The sequence below is a fragment of the Paramormyrops kingsleyae genome, chromosome 22 (assembly GCF_048594095.1).
Source record: "Paramormyrops kingsleyae isolate MSU_618 chromosome 22, PKINGS_0.4, whole genome shotgun sequence".
Taxonomy (NCBI): domain Eukaryota; kingdom Metazoa; phylum Chordata; class Actinopteri; order Osteoglossiformes; family Mormyridae; genus Paramormyrops; species Paramormyrops kingsleyae.
Genome location: NC_132818.1, coordinates 10,739,771 through 10,754,903, shown reverse-complemented (window position 1 = coordinate 10,754,903; position 15,133 = coordinate 10,739,771). Strand labels below are relative to the sequence as shown.

The 15,133-nt window shown below is 45.1% G+C and overlaps 1 protein-coding gene across 3 annotated transcripts; it reads left to right on the top strand.

The window, feature by feature from the left end:
* Positions 1 to 4,078: 4,078 nt before the first annotated feature.
* On the top strand, positions 4,079 to 14,969 carry glyr1 (glyoxylate reductase 1 homolog (Arabidopsis)). 3 transcript variants are annotated; one of them, XM_023798399.2, is made up of 17 exons: positions 4,079 to 4,144; positions 4,493 to 4,675; positions 5,478 to 5,514; positions 5,645 to 5,724; positions 5,816 to 5,954; positions 6,088 to 6,237; positions 6,540 to 6,620; positions 6,968 to 7,021; positions 7,621 to 7,671; positions 8,467 to 8,540; positions 9,652 to 9,751; positions 9,968 to 10,078; positions 10,872 to 10,973; positions 12,426 to 12,588; positions 12,679 to 12,858; positions 12,944 to 13,068; positions 13,165 to 14,969. In XM_023798399.2, the coding sequence occupies exons 2-17, from the start codon at positions 4,638 to 4,640 to the stop codon at positions 13,237 to 13,239; spliced, it is 1,560 nt and encodes a 519-aa protein (XP_023654167.1). In that variant the 5' UTR covers positions 4,079 to 4,144; positions 4,493 to 4,637; the 3' UTR covers positions 13,240 to 14,969. The 3 variants fall into 3 exon arrangements, with proteins under 3 accessions (XP_023654167.1, XP_023654168.1, XP_023654169.1); XM_023798400.2 differs by lacking the exon at positions 6,968 to 7,021; XM_023798401.2 differs by lacking the exons at positions 6,540 to 6,620; positions 6,968 to 7,021.
* The last annotated feature ends 164 nt before the right edge of the window (positions 14,970 to 15,133 follow it).

Genomic DNA, 15,133 nt, shown 5'->3' with positions numbered 1-15,133 from the left:
TACTATAACTTCTCAGTAGGATTTGACAAAATAGCAGAAACTTATGACATTGAGAAAAACAAATACTTAGAATATCTTCAACTTAAATCAATAATATACACAATAGATGGTGCCGTAAGCAATTAGATCTGGAGCTTTCACCTAAAATAGCAAACTTCTTAATAACTCCAACTAAAAAACTACTGTCTAGGATTTACGTGCATCTAGCAGAATCTGATACAACACTCTCACTCCCTACCCATAAATGGGAAAGGGATTTACTCATCAATCCAGACACTAACTTCTGGAGGCAAATTTGCTTGAATACCTTTCAAATGAATCAGAACTCCAACCTGCAGCTATTACAGTACAAAATTTTACACAGAACACACTACACAGGGCAGAGGATGTTCCAGATGAAATACTGACATATGCGTAACTTGTAAGAAGGACGCACCAGATAATTACCTGCATGCTGCAAGTTAGTTGAGCTAAATCTGTTCAGCCTCAAGCAAAGGAGACTGAGGGGGGACATGATCCAGGTCTATAAGATACTAACAGGTTTGGATGCTGTTCAACCGAATAGTTACTTCAGCATTAGTTCAAATACAAGAACTCGTGGCCATAGGTGGAAATTAGCGGGAGAACATTTCAAACTGGATTTAAGGAAGCACTTCTTTACACAGCGTGTAGTCAGAGTATGGAATAGTCTTCCTGATAACGTAGTGCAAGCTGAATCCTTGGGTTCCTTTAAATCAGAGCAAGATAAGATTTTAACAACTCTGAGCTATTAGTTACTGTAAGTTCTCCCCAAGCGAGCTCGATGGGCCGAATGGCCTCCTCTCGTTTGTATAGTTCTTATGTTCTTATGCTTTCTGGTACTGCACACCGGTCAACGATTTCTGGCAAAGGATTTGTGAAGACTTATTGACACACCTAGGGCATCCCATCCCACCCTCCCCCTCACTCTGCCTGCTTGGGGACCTCACTAACATTAATATAGACACTAGGGGTGCAACGGTGCAGGTATCCCACGGTACGGTATGTACCTCGGTATTTGGGCCACGGTTTCGGTTGGGCTTAAATACAACACTACAAATAACAAAAGAAAACAAATAATAAACTGCCTCTTATTTATGTATAAAATATCTATACATGTATAAAATTCAAACTTACAAAATGTAAACAAAAACACTTTAAAAAATGTTAAAGTGCCTCTTAAAGTGCTCTAAACACTCTATATTTCACTCGAGGCTCTGTGCTTGAGTCAAATCGTTTTCGATGGCTTTGCGCGCTGTCATAGAGGTCGGGAATTATAACGTCGCTGAAATGCGTACGGCAGGGCACAACATAACGTGGGTCAAGCGTTTTAATTAAGTGGCAAAACCCCGCATCTTCGACAACAAAAAAGGGTAGCAAATCTTTAGTAATGAACGTTCCCACTGCACGGGTTATTTTCTTATGTTTATCGGATGTACAGTAGCAGGGTATGTCTGTTAATTGAAAAGCTTTTTCGATAGACACTTGTTTACCTGCAGTTACCTTTTGGTCTGTCCTCCGTTCAGGAACCATTATATCAGCATGACTACTCTTGAGATGTTTAGCCATATTGCTCGTGTTTCCATTAGCGTATGGGACACGTGTTAGGCAATGTTTACAAACAGTGACATTTCTATTAACTGTTTTGACTCCCTGGTCATTGTATTCTACAGCGAACCCGAAAAAAATCCATACTGGACATTTGTACGAAGCCGGTGCTTCTTCAAACTTCTGCATCTCAACTGTTCCGCTACTGCTGGCCATACTTGTTTGTTTTTCTTTTTTTCTGCGTCTGCGTACAGAGCTACGAGCTCAGCTCCAGTTACGTCAGTGTGAGAGGGCGAGTGGGTGGAGCCACAAAAGTGATTGGACATTAACTCACGGTGGAGGGCTTTCGCTCATTGGCGCTTACTGTTTAACTGGAGCCTGATAAGCATTAATCGTCATTTTCAAAAGGAAGTGCAAAACCGAAATACCGCGGTACCCAAGGGCGTACCGGACCGTGCAGCGCGTACCGAACGGTCCGGTATTTTACCGAGTACCGTTGCATCCCTAATAGACACGAATAAATCTTGCATGCTTCTCACAGTACTAACCATTGCCAAGAAAACAATCCTTCTGAACTGGAAGTCAAAGGAGAATTTAAACAAAAATCTGTTCAAAAATCTACTCTTGGATTATGTTTCCATGGAGAGGATGTCTGCCTGTAAGAAAAATCAATTGATCGACTTTGAAGATAGTTGGACTCCAATAATTAATTTTTTAATGTAATGTTGTCGGGGGTGGTGGGGCCTTGCCCTCCCTGCCAGGGTTGGGGACTGGGGGCGGGGGGGCTGGGTGGTAGGGGTCCTCTGGTGTTCCTCTTGGCTGAGGTCACGTGGTCAGTGTCTCTGGGTGGCCGCTGGCCCGGTCTGTTGGGGGCGATGCGGGAGATGGGGGGTTATGCCCGCACTGGGGGGGGGCTCTGGGTTCCGCCTGTGCCGCTGCGCTGGGGTGGGTGGGTTTGGGGGCGTGGGCTCTGTCGGCTGGGGCCACTGCTCCGGCTCCCGGGTGGGTGGTCGCCCGCATGCAGGGGGGGGGGGGGGCCTGGTGGGGGCGGGTCGGTGTCTGCCGTTGGCGATTCCGGCGTGGGGCTCTCGGGTGCCGTGGGGTGGTTGGGGGGGGAGGTAGGGGGAGCTTCTACCTCGCTTAGTGGGGGCCTGGGGTGGCCGGGGGGCGGGGGTCACCCCGCCTGGCCGGACCAGCTCCCCGTTTGCCGGGGAGCCTGGGGTTCTCCCGTTCTTGGCTGCTAGCTGGGGTCTCATTGGCCGTGGTGGGGCGGGACTCTCCCGGTCTGCGCCTGGGGGGGGGTGGTTCCCTGCTGCTGGGATGCCTGTGGTGCCCCTGAACACCCCGGTTGGCCGCCCCTGCCGGCTGTGCGGGGTCGGGGATGGGGACTAATCGGGGCCAGTCGGGGATCTGGCCCCGGTGCGTGGGGGGGGGCACTCCTGGCATGCCCTTATTGCTTCCCTGGGCCGGACACCACATTTCACACATATCGGTAGGATCACGTGTGTGTATGCTACACATATATAATACCTATTTGTAACATTATCATTATTATTATTGATATTGTTGTTATAATGTTTGCTGTTCTTGTATTCTGTATTCCCCTACACTTAATTTTCTCCATCCCACCTACATTATTATTATTATTATTTCTGTATACCTTTGTTTTCTTTTTTCCTTTTTTTTTTTCTCCCCCTCTCCCCATGGTGATTAATGTCTGTTATTGTTACGATTTTTTGTTTCTGTATCCCCCCCCCCCTTTTTTTATTTTTATTTTTATAATCACGGTACTCGGACGGGTGAGTTCGGAGCGGCCACACTCTTTACTCTTGAATTTAATATAAAATAAAGTTGCCCTCTAAAGAGGTGGTGGTGGTGGGCAATAACAAGTAAAAAGTATAGTGTTCCTAATAAAATGCTCAGTGATTGTACTTTACTATAACTTCTCAGTAGGATTATGTTCATTTAAAAATAATCATGGGAATCGGTGTGTATGCCAAGGAGATCATCCCAATCCAAGAACTAGGTCTCAATTAGGGCAAACACGCATATCACTCAAAAAATGTTAAAGTTATTCAACGTCAATGATGAAGTGAAGAGGATGAACCGTCCCCACAACACAGAGACCTGTACTCATATCTTTGTGGGAACCGTCTATTTATTTGTATGGGCAAAACCCTAATCTCAACAATGACAATCTTAACCCCTAACCAGCCCTAATCTCAACTATAAGTAACCAAACAAAACACAAATCTGTTGGCATTTTAAAGTTTTTTGATTACAGTCACAGATTTTTTTTAAATAAAAATCGTCCCCACAACGTAAAAGTAACAGATTTTTTTATCACATCGAGGGGACATCTGAACCTAGAGCAAGATTCAAACCACATAAGTGTGAGTCCACATTGATACCCAATTAAGCAGAATAAATTACAAAATATTATATTTAATCATTGCTAAAGGTGAGAACTCCTTTAACTACTTTTATCCAGAACGGTGCCTAGATGGCAGTATTGCGTCTATGGCAGTCAGTACGCGTACAAACTCGTACTGAACCCGAACCTGACCACTCTTCTAAGGTAAACGAGCTTGTAAACATTTTTATTGTAATAAAACATGATATGATGATAAGGAGAACTATTCCCCGAGGTGTCGATGAGGACATTTTACTTGGGTATGCCGGAAGTGCTGGTATGACGCGCCTTTGGAAGTGTCCCAGTGTGTCTCCGGGTACTTAAAAGTGCATGAAAAACAAACAAAACCCAATTATTCGTCTTGGAAAAAGAAAAACGCTTTTTAAATCGATATGCAATTTATATTTTACTATCAAAGATAAAAATGCGTCGATTTGTGGATTGCAATTCATATGTGTTTCCGAGGCGTGGGGTAATTCGGAGGTGTCCTTTCTGGGTGCCCTGATCGTTTAGGGGAGGGGAGGCCGCTGTTTATCAGGAGGCGCCGGGACTCTCACGCCCGACTAGCAGCTCCAGACCCGCGGCTCCCCGGGCGCCCTCCGAGTGGGTGTGTTCTCCTTTCCCGGGATCCTGTGCGCCGATTCAGCGAAGACCTAAGATGGCGACTGCACATCTGAGGATCGGAGATCTGGTTTGGTGAGATATGGCTTCCGATCCCCCCAACACTAGATCGGCCGGTCGTTGCGGAGTCGATCCGGCGTTCGGATCGACGCCCCTGCGCGTTCGCGGCAGCGTCTTCTCCCGCTTGTTCCGCAGTCCCGGGGCTTTGTGGTGACGAACGCCGCTTTAATGGCTGGTAGGAGCACCTATAGCCGTGCAAGCTAGTTGGTTAAGCTCCCTCACGGAGGGACGGACCTGACGGCCCGTTGGTCGCTTAGCTGCCTAGCGGCAGGCCCGGCCGAGGTGCTTATCCCCGCACCGCTTCGATCTCCGGCCTCGGCAGCTTCGGAAGCCGTTTATGGGCACTTAGCTTAGCGTGCTAATCCACTACGGCGTCTCGGAGACCAGGACTCGCCGCCCGACTGCGTTCACTTTCGTGGGCTGGAAATGTACATTTCCGCATAATAAATTCAGTCACTTCATGGGTTAAACCGGCTATATGTCGCTAAATGAAAATAACTTATTAGTGACATGGTGATAGCGTAGTGAAAACGCTGATTTTACACGGGCCCTCGCGTATTGAGGAGGCTAGATAGTCAGCTAAATTAGATTTATATCGGTAACCAGCCTGCGAAGGGGTCGGGGGTTAAGTAAAGGTTTACAAAATAAACCCTTTTTCTGGATAAAGCTTAAAGTAAACGAGGTAGTGGCGTTCGGGTATGGTAGTTTGTTAGCAAGACCAGTCCTAGTTTACTAGTATCACTGAATGGTGGGGGTTGGTTATCTGGATACTGAGCCGCTTGATTACGTGTTAACTACCTAACCCCCCTCTTTTTAGGGGAAAGCTGGGACGGTATCCACCCTGGCCTGGTAAGGTAAGTGTTTAACTGTTATAATTGGGTGGGCTAGTTAATACCAACGTGTACTGATCCTGACGGAGCTTGCAGCCCCGTATTCACCAAGCCCCTTATGTGGGGTCAGACTAACAGCCTCGTCTCCTTTCAGATCGTAAGTCCTCCTAAGGATCTGAAGAAGCCACGGGGCAAGAAATGTTTCTTTGTGAAGTTTTTTGGCACTGAAGATCAGTGAGTATCGTAATAAGTCGTCTTGCTTCTACGGCTGTGTCCTGACGTGTATGCCCCCCACCCCCACCTGACGCCCCTGTGTCTTTTCAAGCGCGTGGATAAAGGTGGAACAGCTGAAGCCCTATCACCCCCACAAGGAGGAGATGATCAAGATAAACAAAGGGAAGAGGTTTCAGCAGGCTGTGGACGCAGTCGAGGAGTTCCTGAAGAAAGCCAAGGGCAAGGATCAGGTAGGGTGGTCATCTTGTTGGAATGTTCTCCAATGTTCTAACTGTGCGTGTGGTCTGACTGGTTCATGCAGTTTACCAGTGTAGTGCCTGTACATTTACTGCATTTTCTCTGATTTCCCAATATTCTGTTTAGGCATCGCACAGCTCCAACAGCTCTGAAGAAAAGAAATTAGCAGCTGACGTAAAGGGCAGAAAAAATCCCGGCAGGCCTGTGAAATTGATCATAGACGAAGACGAAGATGACCTAAATTCACACAGGGGGGTCTGCTTACAGAAAGACAAGGTTTGTGATTGAATAGTGTCCTCAGCTCCCGCTGCTAGCGCTTAGCGGCCAGAGCCCTCCTAAAATCCCTCGCTGAAGGTTCATAAAGTAGTGCCATTTGTCCACCAGTGATGTCAGAATCATCAACCATTTGCTGGTGTCCTAGACGGCCTATTCTGTGTTGCCACTTTGACCATTTGAATGGCTTTGCTTGCAGTTTGCTGGCGTTAATTATGTGCTACCTGCTGCACAAGTATGTAGGTGCGTGACACAGAGACTTTGTCAGTGATTACAAGGTCCTTTTTTTTCCCTTCTCCCTTAAGGAATTAACTGATTCTGACCCTGAACCGTCCTCTGTTCGGCTGGGCACTGGAACAGTGACAGGATTCAAATGGGAGAGCAGTGTAGGTTTTTATTCAGTTTATCATTGCTTTATAAGCAGTGATGTGTGTGTGTGTGTGTGTGAGAGAGAGAGAGAGAAACTTTGTAGACACAGGAAGCATCATTTTTTCCCCCCCCTCCTTCTCCCCTATCAACATGGAGAACCTCTTCCAGTGTCTTTACCTCTCAGGGTGACTTGCTTTTGCCTAATCTTTAGGTTTTTGGTGAGGGTGCTTGATCAATAACATTTTTATACATAATCTCTAGTTCCTTTCAAGCTTCAGTCTCACTGTAGGCCCCCCTCCCCATTGCGTCAGCAAGTCCCTTTTTTTAGAGAATCGTTTTCAATTGAACTCTCTTCCCGTTGTAGCCGGTAAAGGATGATCCACATTTCCATCACTTTCTGCTCAGCCAGTCTGAGAAGGTAAGCAGATGCCAGTGGCTGTCTGCGCCTTGCTATCCAGATTGCGCCCCAGACCCCGCCAGCACGCAGATCTGGTCGCTTCCAAAACCGCGTGTTTAGAATGATTGTGGCCTGTTCCTGCACTACTCCCCTCACGGTGCAGATTTAAGTGTAAACACCGCCCATCCCCAGCTTTGTTGCTGACTCTCTTACTGGTGTAACAGTTGTACTTCTGTGGGCATATGTTCCTAATGTCCATCAGCTCATGCCCCATAGTGCTTTGGTAAACATGGTTTTCGCGAATGGACGGCTTTCATCCCAGTCCTGGAGAGCTGCTGTGCCTGAGTCTTAATGTGCTCATCAAGCACGTGAGACAGTTTGAAATGCACTGAATCAAGCTGGGTGTTGCAGTGTGTTCTATTATTTTCTCCTAGATTTGTGGTATTAGTGTTTGTTTAGTGATTAGCATAACTTCCTTTATAAAGTTTTAGGGGAAAGGTCGATTGGGTTATAAGGTTGCCTGGAACCAAACCCAGAATAGCCTGCCGCTTTCCAGCACTAGGGATGCTCCTGATTCTGCTTTTGGGGGAACCGTTCAAAACTGATTTCTGTCTCTACAGCCGGGTTCTTCGCTGGAACCGATTAGCAAAAGGCTGAAGATCATTGAGGAGGTAAGCTCCTAATTAACCCTGTATGTTCAATGGAAGAGGTCTGCACTTGATTCAGCTTGATGACATGTATATATTGATGAGTTCAAGCCATGGGGCATAATATTGACCCTATTATGTCAGTGAGGTGCTGGTTTGTATATTGGGGTTCAATGGGAGCTCTTAGAAAATGGAAGTTGAGAAGAGAAAATGCTCTGCATCCCTTTTTCAGCGAAAGCTTTCTATTCCTCCTGGTCTCTTAGCTGAAGTTGTGCAGTAATTGTTGGAGGTCTTTGTGTGAGGCCCTGTGTAAGGCATCTTGCCTGTTCTCCTGGGTTATGTGCAGATTTCCTCCGAGTTCTGTTTTCTGCCTGTGGTCCAGAACGTGTGGGTTTAGGCAAAATGACATCTCCAAATTGCCTGGAAAAGTACCCAGTTATGTAGTGAGAGAATACAAATACTCTATTCATGCTGTGTGCTTAAATTACTGTTTTGCCCTCTTTACTAAACACATGCATATATGCATACATTAAAATTCTAGCATTAAGTCACATTGAACCACTGTTATAATGGGGCCATGTTGGAGGAATTGTCCTGTTCAGTCAAATGAACTATAAATGGACCATTAATTAGCGTGTGAAATATTTCCTGTTCTAAATATAAAGGTTGCCTATCCAGCTCCTTAGGATTACGGATGTATTTTCAGGACAGATCTTCGTTCAGTGTCAGACTAAGCCCCGCTGCTCACTGGTGTGTGTTTGAGCTTGTATCCTCCCCAGCACGCGAGCATTTCACTTATGCTGTCCTTCTCTTGTATAGGATACAGGCTCAACATCGATACAGGCAGCTGACAGTACAGCTATCAACGGAAGCATCATCCCCACTGACAAACGGTACGAATTCGCAACAAATGGAAATTTGGATGGCAGTAGATAAGTGGTGGTGTGCAGGCTGATTTGTTTACAGCACAATGATTCTTTGAGGTGGTGATTTTAAAATCACCATGAGATTTAACATTCATTTTTGAAATATAAGTAAATGTAAACGTCTGTTGCTGCTAATGTTTGCCCAGTTGCACACTCGTTTTAAGGGACTGACATGTGCGAGTCTCGCACAATGCAATCATGAATGAGCAAACGTGAACATTAAGGCAATCTTAAGGCAATGTCGGGGTGTCTGGGTTATTAAATCTATTACTCATTTGCACACCAAAAATATTTGTGTAAAATAAGACTGCAACATCACATGAGCTAAATCCTGTTTTCACTACTGCCCAATATGGTCACATAGCAGTACTGATTAACACCCCTTTAGCCGTGTGTGTCTGTGGTTTTTTTTTTTTTAATTTTTTTTTTTTTATTTAAAAGGCTGATTTCAATTCCCTGGCAGAAGCGCCTTAAAGCCACAGGCAGACTTGCAGAGGCTGTTTCTGCGTTGGTCTTACGCACACTCGAATGATGTCATCTGAAATTAATTAGCATGTTGGATGTGTTTCCAGCGACATGTATCCGTGTTCGGTATAACAGAACCGACACACATCCTTGGTCTTATTGACTACTGTCTTCAAGGTTGGCGGGAAACCAAAAGGTTCCCAAACGACTAGTTTAAGTGATGTGGGAGGGTCTTTGAAGTAACCAACATCATTTGTTTTAGGTTTCGCCATCTTTAAGAAATGCGTTCATTTCATTGTGCGTTCCAAACTGAATATGAGTAACGGAACAGCACACGAGGAGAATTTGTACCACAACAGTGCTTGCCTTTTCTTTAAATGTAGGCCTCAGATGCTCTTCAGCAATTTTTTTTTAATCATGATGCATATTGAATCTACTAACAAATATCAGTATAATATGGAATGGGAAGGTCTCAGCAAGTTCTCGCTGCTAGTGGATAACTTTCCTCAGCCTTAAGATGTTTCGCTGGAACTGTTAGAACCGATCTCAGTGCCTTGACAGTCCTCGATGCCTGTTCCCCCTTCTGAGGTGCACACATTTTCAAACCCTGCAGGATAGGATTCCTTGGGCTTGGACTTATGGGGAGTGGAATAGTCTCCAACCTCTTGAAGATGGGTCATGTGGTCACAGTGTGGAACCGCACAGCAGAAAAGGTAAGAACTGGGCTGGGTTATTTGTTCAGTGTTATTTTAAACAATTTGATGTGTGGAGGTTTTAAAACGTATTGCTGCCACCATCTTGATGCAAGAGAGTGTTATTTCCTGTTTTCTGCGGTCCATATGAATCTAATTTGGTCATCCTGGTAATCAGTGTATCTCTTAAAGTGGGACTTTAGCTAGTTCATGGAGAGCATGTCATTTTCCTTGCAGTGCGACCTGTTCATCCAGGAGGGCGCCAGGTTAGGCCGAACGCCGGCCGAAGTTGTCTCAATGTGTGACATCACTTTCTCCTGTGTCTCGGACCCAAAGGCAGCCAGGGATGTAAGTATCGGGCTTCTTTCCTATTTGATGCCTAGACAATGGTGCTGGATGTTGGTGTGTTTGAATGTGTCCTGTCAAAGGCATGATGGGAGTTTCCCAGCTGAGGTCTCCTAATTAGGCTTGATTCAGTCATGTCGTTCTCATCAGTGAAGCTAAAGGAGCAGTTATTTATTAATTTTTTTTAAGCTTACCAGTCCTTTGGTTAATTGTTCACTGGCTTCAGATGAGTAGCCATTAAGTTGTTGAAAATCGAAAAACATCTAACATCCACTCTCCCTGTAAATCCCTAAAAGCATTCTTAATCGGAACAGTAAAGGGTACCTGTGGCTGACTCATTTGAATAAATCTTTTGAAGTTGTAAAATGTAGTAAAATTTATTCAGCCAGCTGAGGCCTAATAAAAAGCTCAGCTGGACCTGCAGAGGGTGGGTGAGGCATGGGAGGCGCTGGGCCGTGAGACAGGGCTCCCTTCTGAGACTCGCCCCTGTTGTGAGGCATGGGAGGCGCTGGGCTGTGAGACGGGGCTCCCTTCTGAGACTCGCCCCTGTTGTGAGGCATGGGAGGCGCTGGGCCGTGAGACAGGGCTCCCTTCTGAGACTCGCCCCTGTTGTGAGGCATGGGAGGCACTGGGCCGTGAGACAGGGCTCCCTTCTGAGACTCGCCCCTGTTGTGAGGCATGGGAGGCGCTGGGCCGTGAGACGGGGCTCCCTTCTGAGACTCGCCCCTGTTGTGAGGCATGGGAGGCGCTGGGCCGTGAGACAGGGCTCCCTTCTGAGACTCGCCCCTGTTTCCAGCTTGTTTTGGGCCCCAGCGGCGTGCTCCAGGGAATCCGGCCAGGAAAGTGCTACGTGGAGATGTCCACCGTAGACCCAGAGACGATCACGGAGCTGGCTCAGGTAAGCGAGCAGCCCACTGGCCCATCTCTCAGAACGTTTACATGCACAGCTACGGTTATAGCTCAACTGCGCCATTTAATCAGACTGCTGTCCTTCTCCCAGGATAGATGCACAGGAGGGGAATAGGTTTATTGACTGAAGTATGTCCGACTCGGCTACAATAGGTGGTGATATGGCTCATTTCAATCTGTTAATATTGGGCTTTTTCCAATTGACCTATTACATCACAGATGTACAAAAATAATAAAATTAATAATAGTGGGTGTGTAGACAAATGAAGTGACACAAACTCTTAATTGCGATCTGGTCAGAAGGGTGGGTACAACAAGATCAGAATAGCATAATAAAGTATTTTGTATAATATACTGTGACAGCACGGTATTGGACATTTTTCAAATATTGCAATGTGGTTTTGCTGTAATAAATATTGGTATTTATGAAATAAAAAAAGTAACAAACGAGCCCATATAGGAGTGATTTAAACAGCAAGGATGAAAATGACTGAACATATGCAGCGCTCATGCATAAGTAGCGAAGATAAACTTTAAATTGACTTTTCAAGATCATCTAGTATATGTTTAAAAGGAATAATCCATTAAAGTTGTAAAACTTGCTGCGTTTTTTTTTGCTTCTGCATTTTTCAAATTCAATATAAATTCAAAATATCCCGCTTCAGTGATGTCATTCAGCGCCGCTATCAGTTTTTACAGCAGAGGAAAACAAACACATTGTACTGTACTGCTGGTACCTTCTTCAAGTGACAACGGTACGGTACCTGGTGCAGTAGAAAAGTGCCGTTTAGTAGAGCGGTGAATTGGACAGCTTCACAGCGCTGCACATTTTGTGCGTGCTGTATGTATTTTTTCTTTTCCACAAAGGAGATGTATGCTATTCCTTGTGGGTTTCATGTTATCTGAAGGCAGACGACACCGCCACTTGCTGCTGGCGTGTGCCAATAACGTGACCTCTGATATGATCCGAGATGCTTCTGTTACTTCCAGGCCAAAGCCCCCGGGGGTGTGGTACCTGTGGAGCATGCGCAGAGCACTTAGGCCAGTTAGAGTCTGATTTTTAATGTATACTTGCAGGAGTAAATCGACTCCCAATCGCATTATCTGGGTGTCTTAGTCCAACTATACAATTTCAGCCAAACTAGCATGTTTACATGTACTTCAAAAGTGTGGTTTTAGTCGGACTAACACGATAATTAGATTTTCTTAGTGTACATGTAAACGTACTGTGTGTTTGGCAGCCAGCCCTAGGAATGGTACGGCCCCTAGCTTGGCATTCTTGGCGGCTTCAGGTAATCCGCAGAGGTGTCGCACGTGTTAATATTAGCTTTACGTGATCCAGGAAATGTGCTAACCCCAGGCTCGGCTTTAGTTGTTGGATGAGTGTTCTTCCAAGTGAGCCCGCAGTGCCGTCTTTCGTAAACGCCGGCGTCCTCCCTAGGTCATCACCTCGAGGGGGGGTCGTTTCCTCGAGGCCCCCGTCTCCGGAAGCCAGCAGCTGTCCAACGACGGCATGCTAGTCATCTTGGCGGCCGGAGACCGAACGGTGTACGAAGACTGCAGCAGTTGCTTCCAGGCTATGGGAAAGACGTCCTTCTTCTTGGGTAAGGAGACGAGCGGTGCCAGCCTGTGGTTGATTCCTGTTGAACGTACGTTATGCGTGATGAATGGCAGCGATCACTGTCTTCTAACAGGTGAAGCGGGCAATGCGGCGAAGATGATGCTCATCCTGAACATGGTACAGGGCAGTTTTATGGCTACAATAGCGGAAGGACTTACTCTGGCTCAAGCCACAGGCCAATCACAGCAGACATTCTTGGACATTCTTTGTCAGGGGCAGATGGCAAGCACCTTTTTGGACCAGAAATGCCAAAGTTAGTAATTCTGTTGCCGTACTTAATCATGTTCACAATTAACGGTAAGTTATTTCGGCTATCTGACCTGTGATATTCCTTTCAGATATCTTGCAGGGGAACTTCAAACCGGATTACTATTTGAAGCACATTCAGAAAGATCTTAGGTTAGCGATCGCAATGGGAGATTCAGTCAATCATCCGACCCCAATGGCAGCCGCTGCCAATGAGGTAAGCTGTACATCTTTGACTGACGTGTCTTGTGGCATATGAGAATGCTTGGCTTAACAGGAAGTCCCTCTTATTTTCCCCCTTTTCACCCTGCAGGTGTACAAGAGAGCGAAAGCATTGGACCAGTCAGACAATGATATGTCTGCAGTCTACAGAGCCTATATTCACTGAACCTGTAAGATGTATTTCGACCACTGGACCACGTCACCCCTTTCAACCCCCAGCCAACCTTCACCCAAGTTTCCTTTTGTATGAATTTGCTCAGATCATGCCTGTGTGGCATTGGTGAGATTTTTTTTTTTCTTCCCCGTAGGATATGGGAACTAGCCAAATGTGAGCGTCACACTGACATTCCCGTGGTGGCATTGGGCTCCGCTTGGCATTTTGGGCTGAGGAAAGGGGGGGAGAATAATGCAGGGTGTCATTCTGACTTCCCGCCGGAGATCGGATTCCGAGTTGGTCTGGCTTGAGTTAAATTAATCTTGCATATCCTCATTTTACATTATTTAATTTTTTAAAATAAGTATCCTGAATTTCCTTAAATTATAAGCCTGTTATCAAAAAAAAAAAAAGGATAGAGATGCACCTAGAAAATACCGTAGCAATGCCTTAACGTGACCCACAATTTAATTTTTTAATTTCCATGGGCGCTAACATCTTTCGTTTTCAATTACTTTCTGGCCACTGTCCTCACGTTACAAGAGCCAGAGTAGTTTGGTCAGATTTAATTTCCGTCACTGAAATTTCAAAGCCTTAAAATAACCGCTTCGCTGCAATTTCCCCCAGGAAAAACGTACATGGTTTGTCACACATGACTGTTATTGGTTACCTTGCAGCGATTGTTGAAACAATGAATCGTAAGTGTATTGAAAGGTCACCAGTATAATTCTTTATGGGGAAAGGGTCCTTTCTGATGATGCCTATGGCTTACTTTGTTGTTATTGGCTGCTGTAACTACAGCTGTCGTTTTGTAACGAGCTATCCAGACTTTCGTTTGGTTTAATATATATATATTTTTTATTAGGGTGGTGGGAGGGACATTGTTTAATGCCCTGCAGCCCTGCCCTTGCTGTCCAGTCCAGTGTACGCCCTCTGGTATCTGACTGTAGGTTACCACACTGTTACCGTTAATTGTTAATCAGGGCCAAACATGCATGCAGGACTGCAGAAGTCCTTGCCTTACTTTTTTTTTTTTTGTTGTTTTGAGGCAGTGGGTAAATGTGGCCAAGAACAGTGTAACAAACTCAAATTGCATTGCTCACTCGGCAATAAGAGCCTTCCTGACAAAAAGGGGAAAAAAAAAAATATGAACAAATTTTATTTCAACCCTGTTTGTAGCACATTTCTTTTTAGCGAATAATTAGCTGGACCTTAATATAATTTAAGTATTTTAAACAATATGCGGCCTGTATGTTTAAATCCTTTTGGTTTAATTTATTCAATTTGCATGTCAATCAAGTGGCTAAGGTCTTTTATCTGTTTTAACAAATGTTTTCTTTTACCAAATATAAATGCAAACTGCTTAAGGGCAGTTTATACACAGCACTGTGTATAAAACAGTTTTTAGGATAGGAAAAAAATTGTAAATAGCCCATTTGGAGTTGTGTGGGATTACATGCTACATGGGTATATTATGGAACAATGACTAGACTGAGGTTAATTTTGTCTGTAGGTTGTTCTGTTGTGTGTTGCTGTTAGTGTCTCTTTTGTTTCCCCTTCAGTTTGTTGTAAATGGTTTATGTTGCAAAAAAAAATCTGAAGAACAGTTAACAGAAGGTCCATGGTGTGTGAGGAAGCTGTTGGTGTGTTTGGGAATATTTATAATTTGGTATAGAGGTGAACATGTCAAGGATTTTTTGTGCAGTTAACTGAAGCCTCCTGATTAAAGAAACTGAAGCCCTTCTGTGTCGCTTCCCTGTGTGATAACCATGCTAGCAGAAGTGTCCTTTGTAACTGTATTGTAATATCCGAATTTTGTAAAGTTCTCTTCCTGTTTTACCAGATTGCAAAGAATTAGCGGTACCACACTGTTAGACCAGATCTAAGAGTCCTATCCGTATAATAT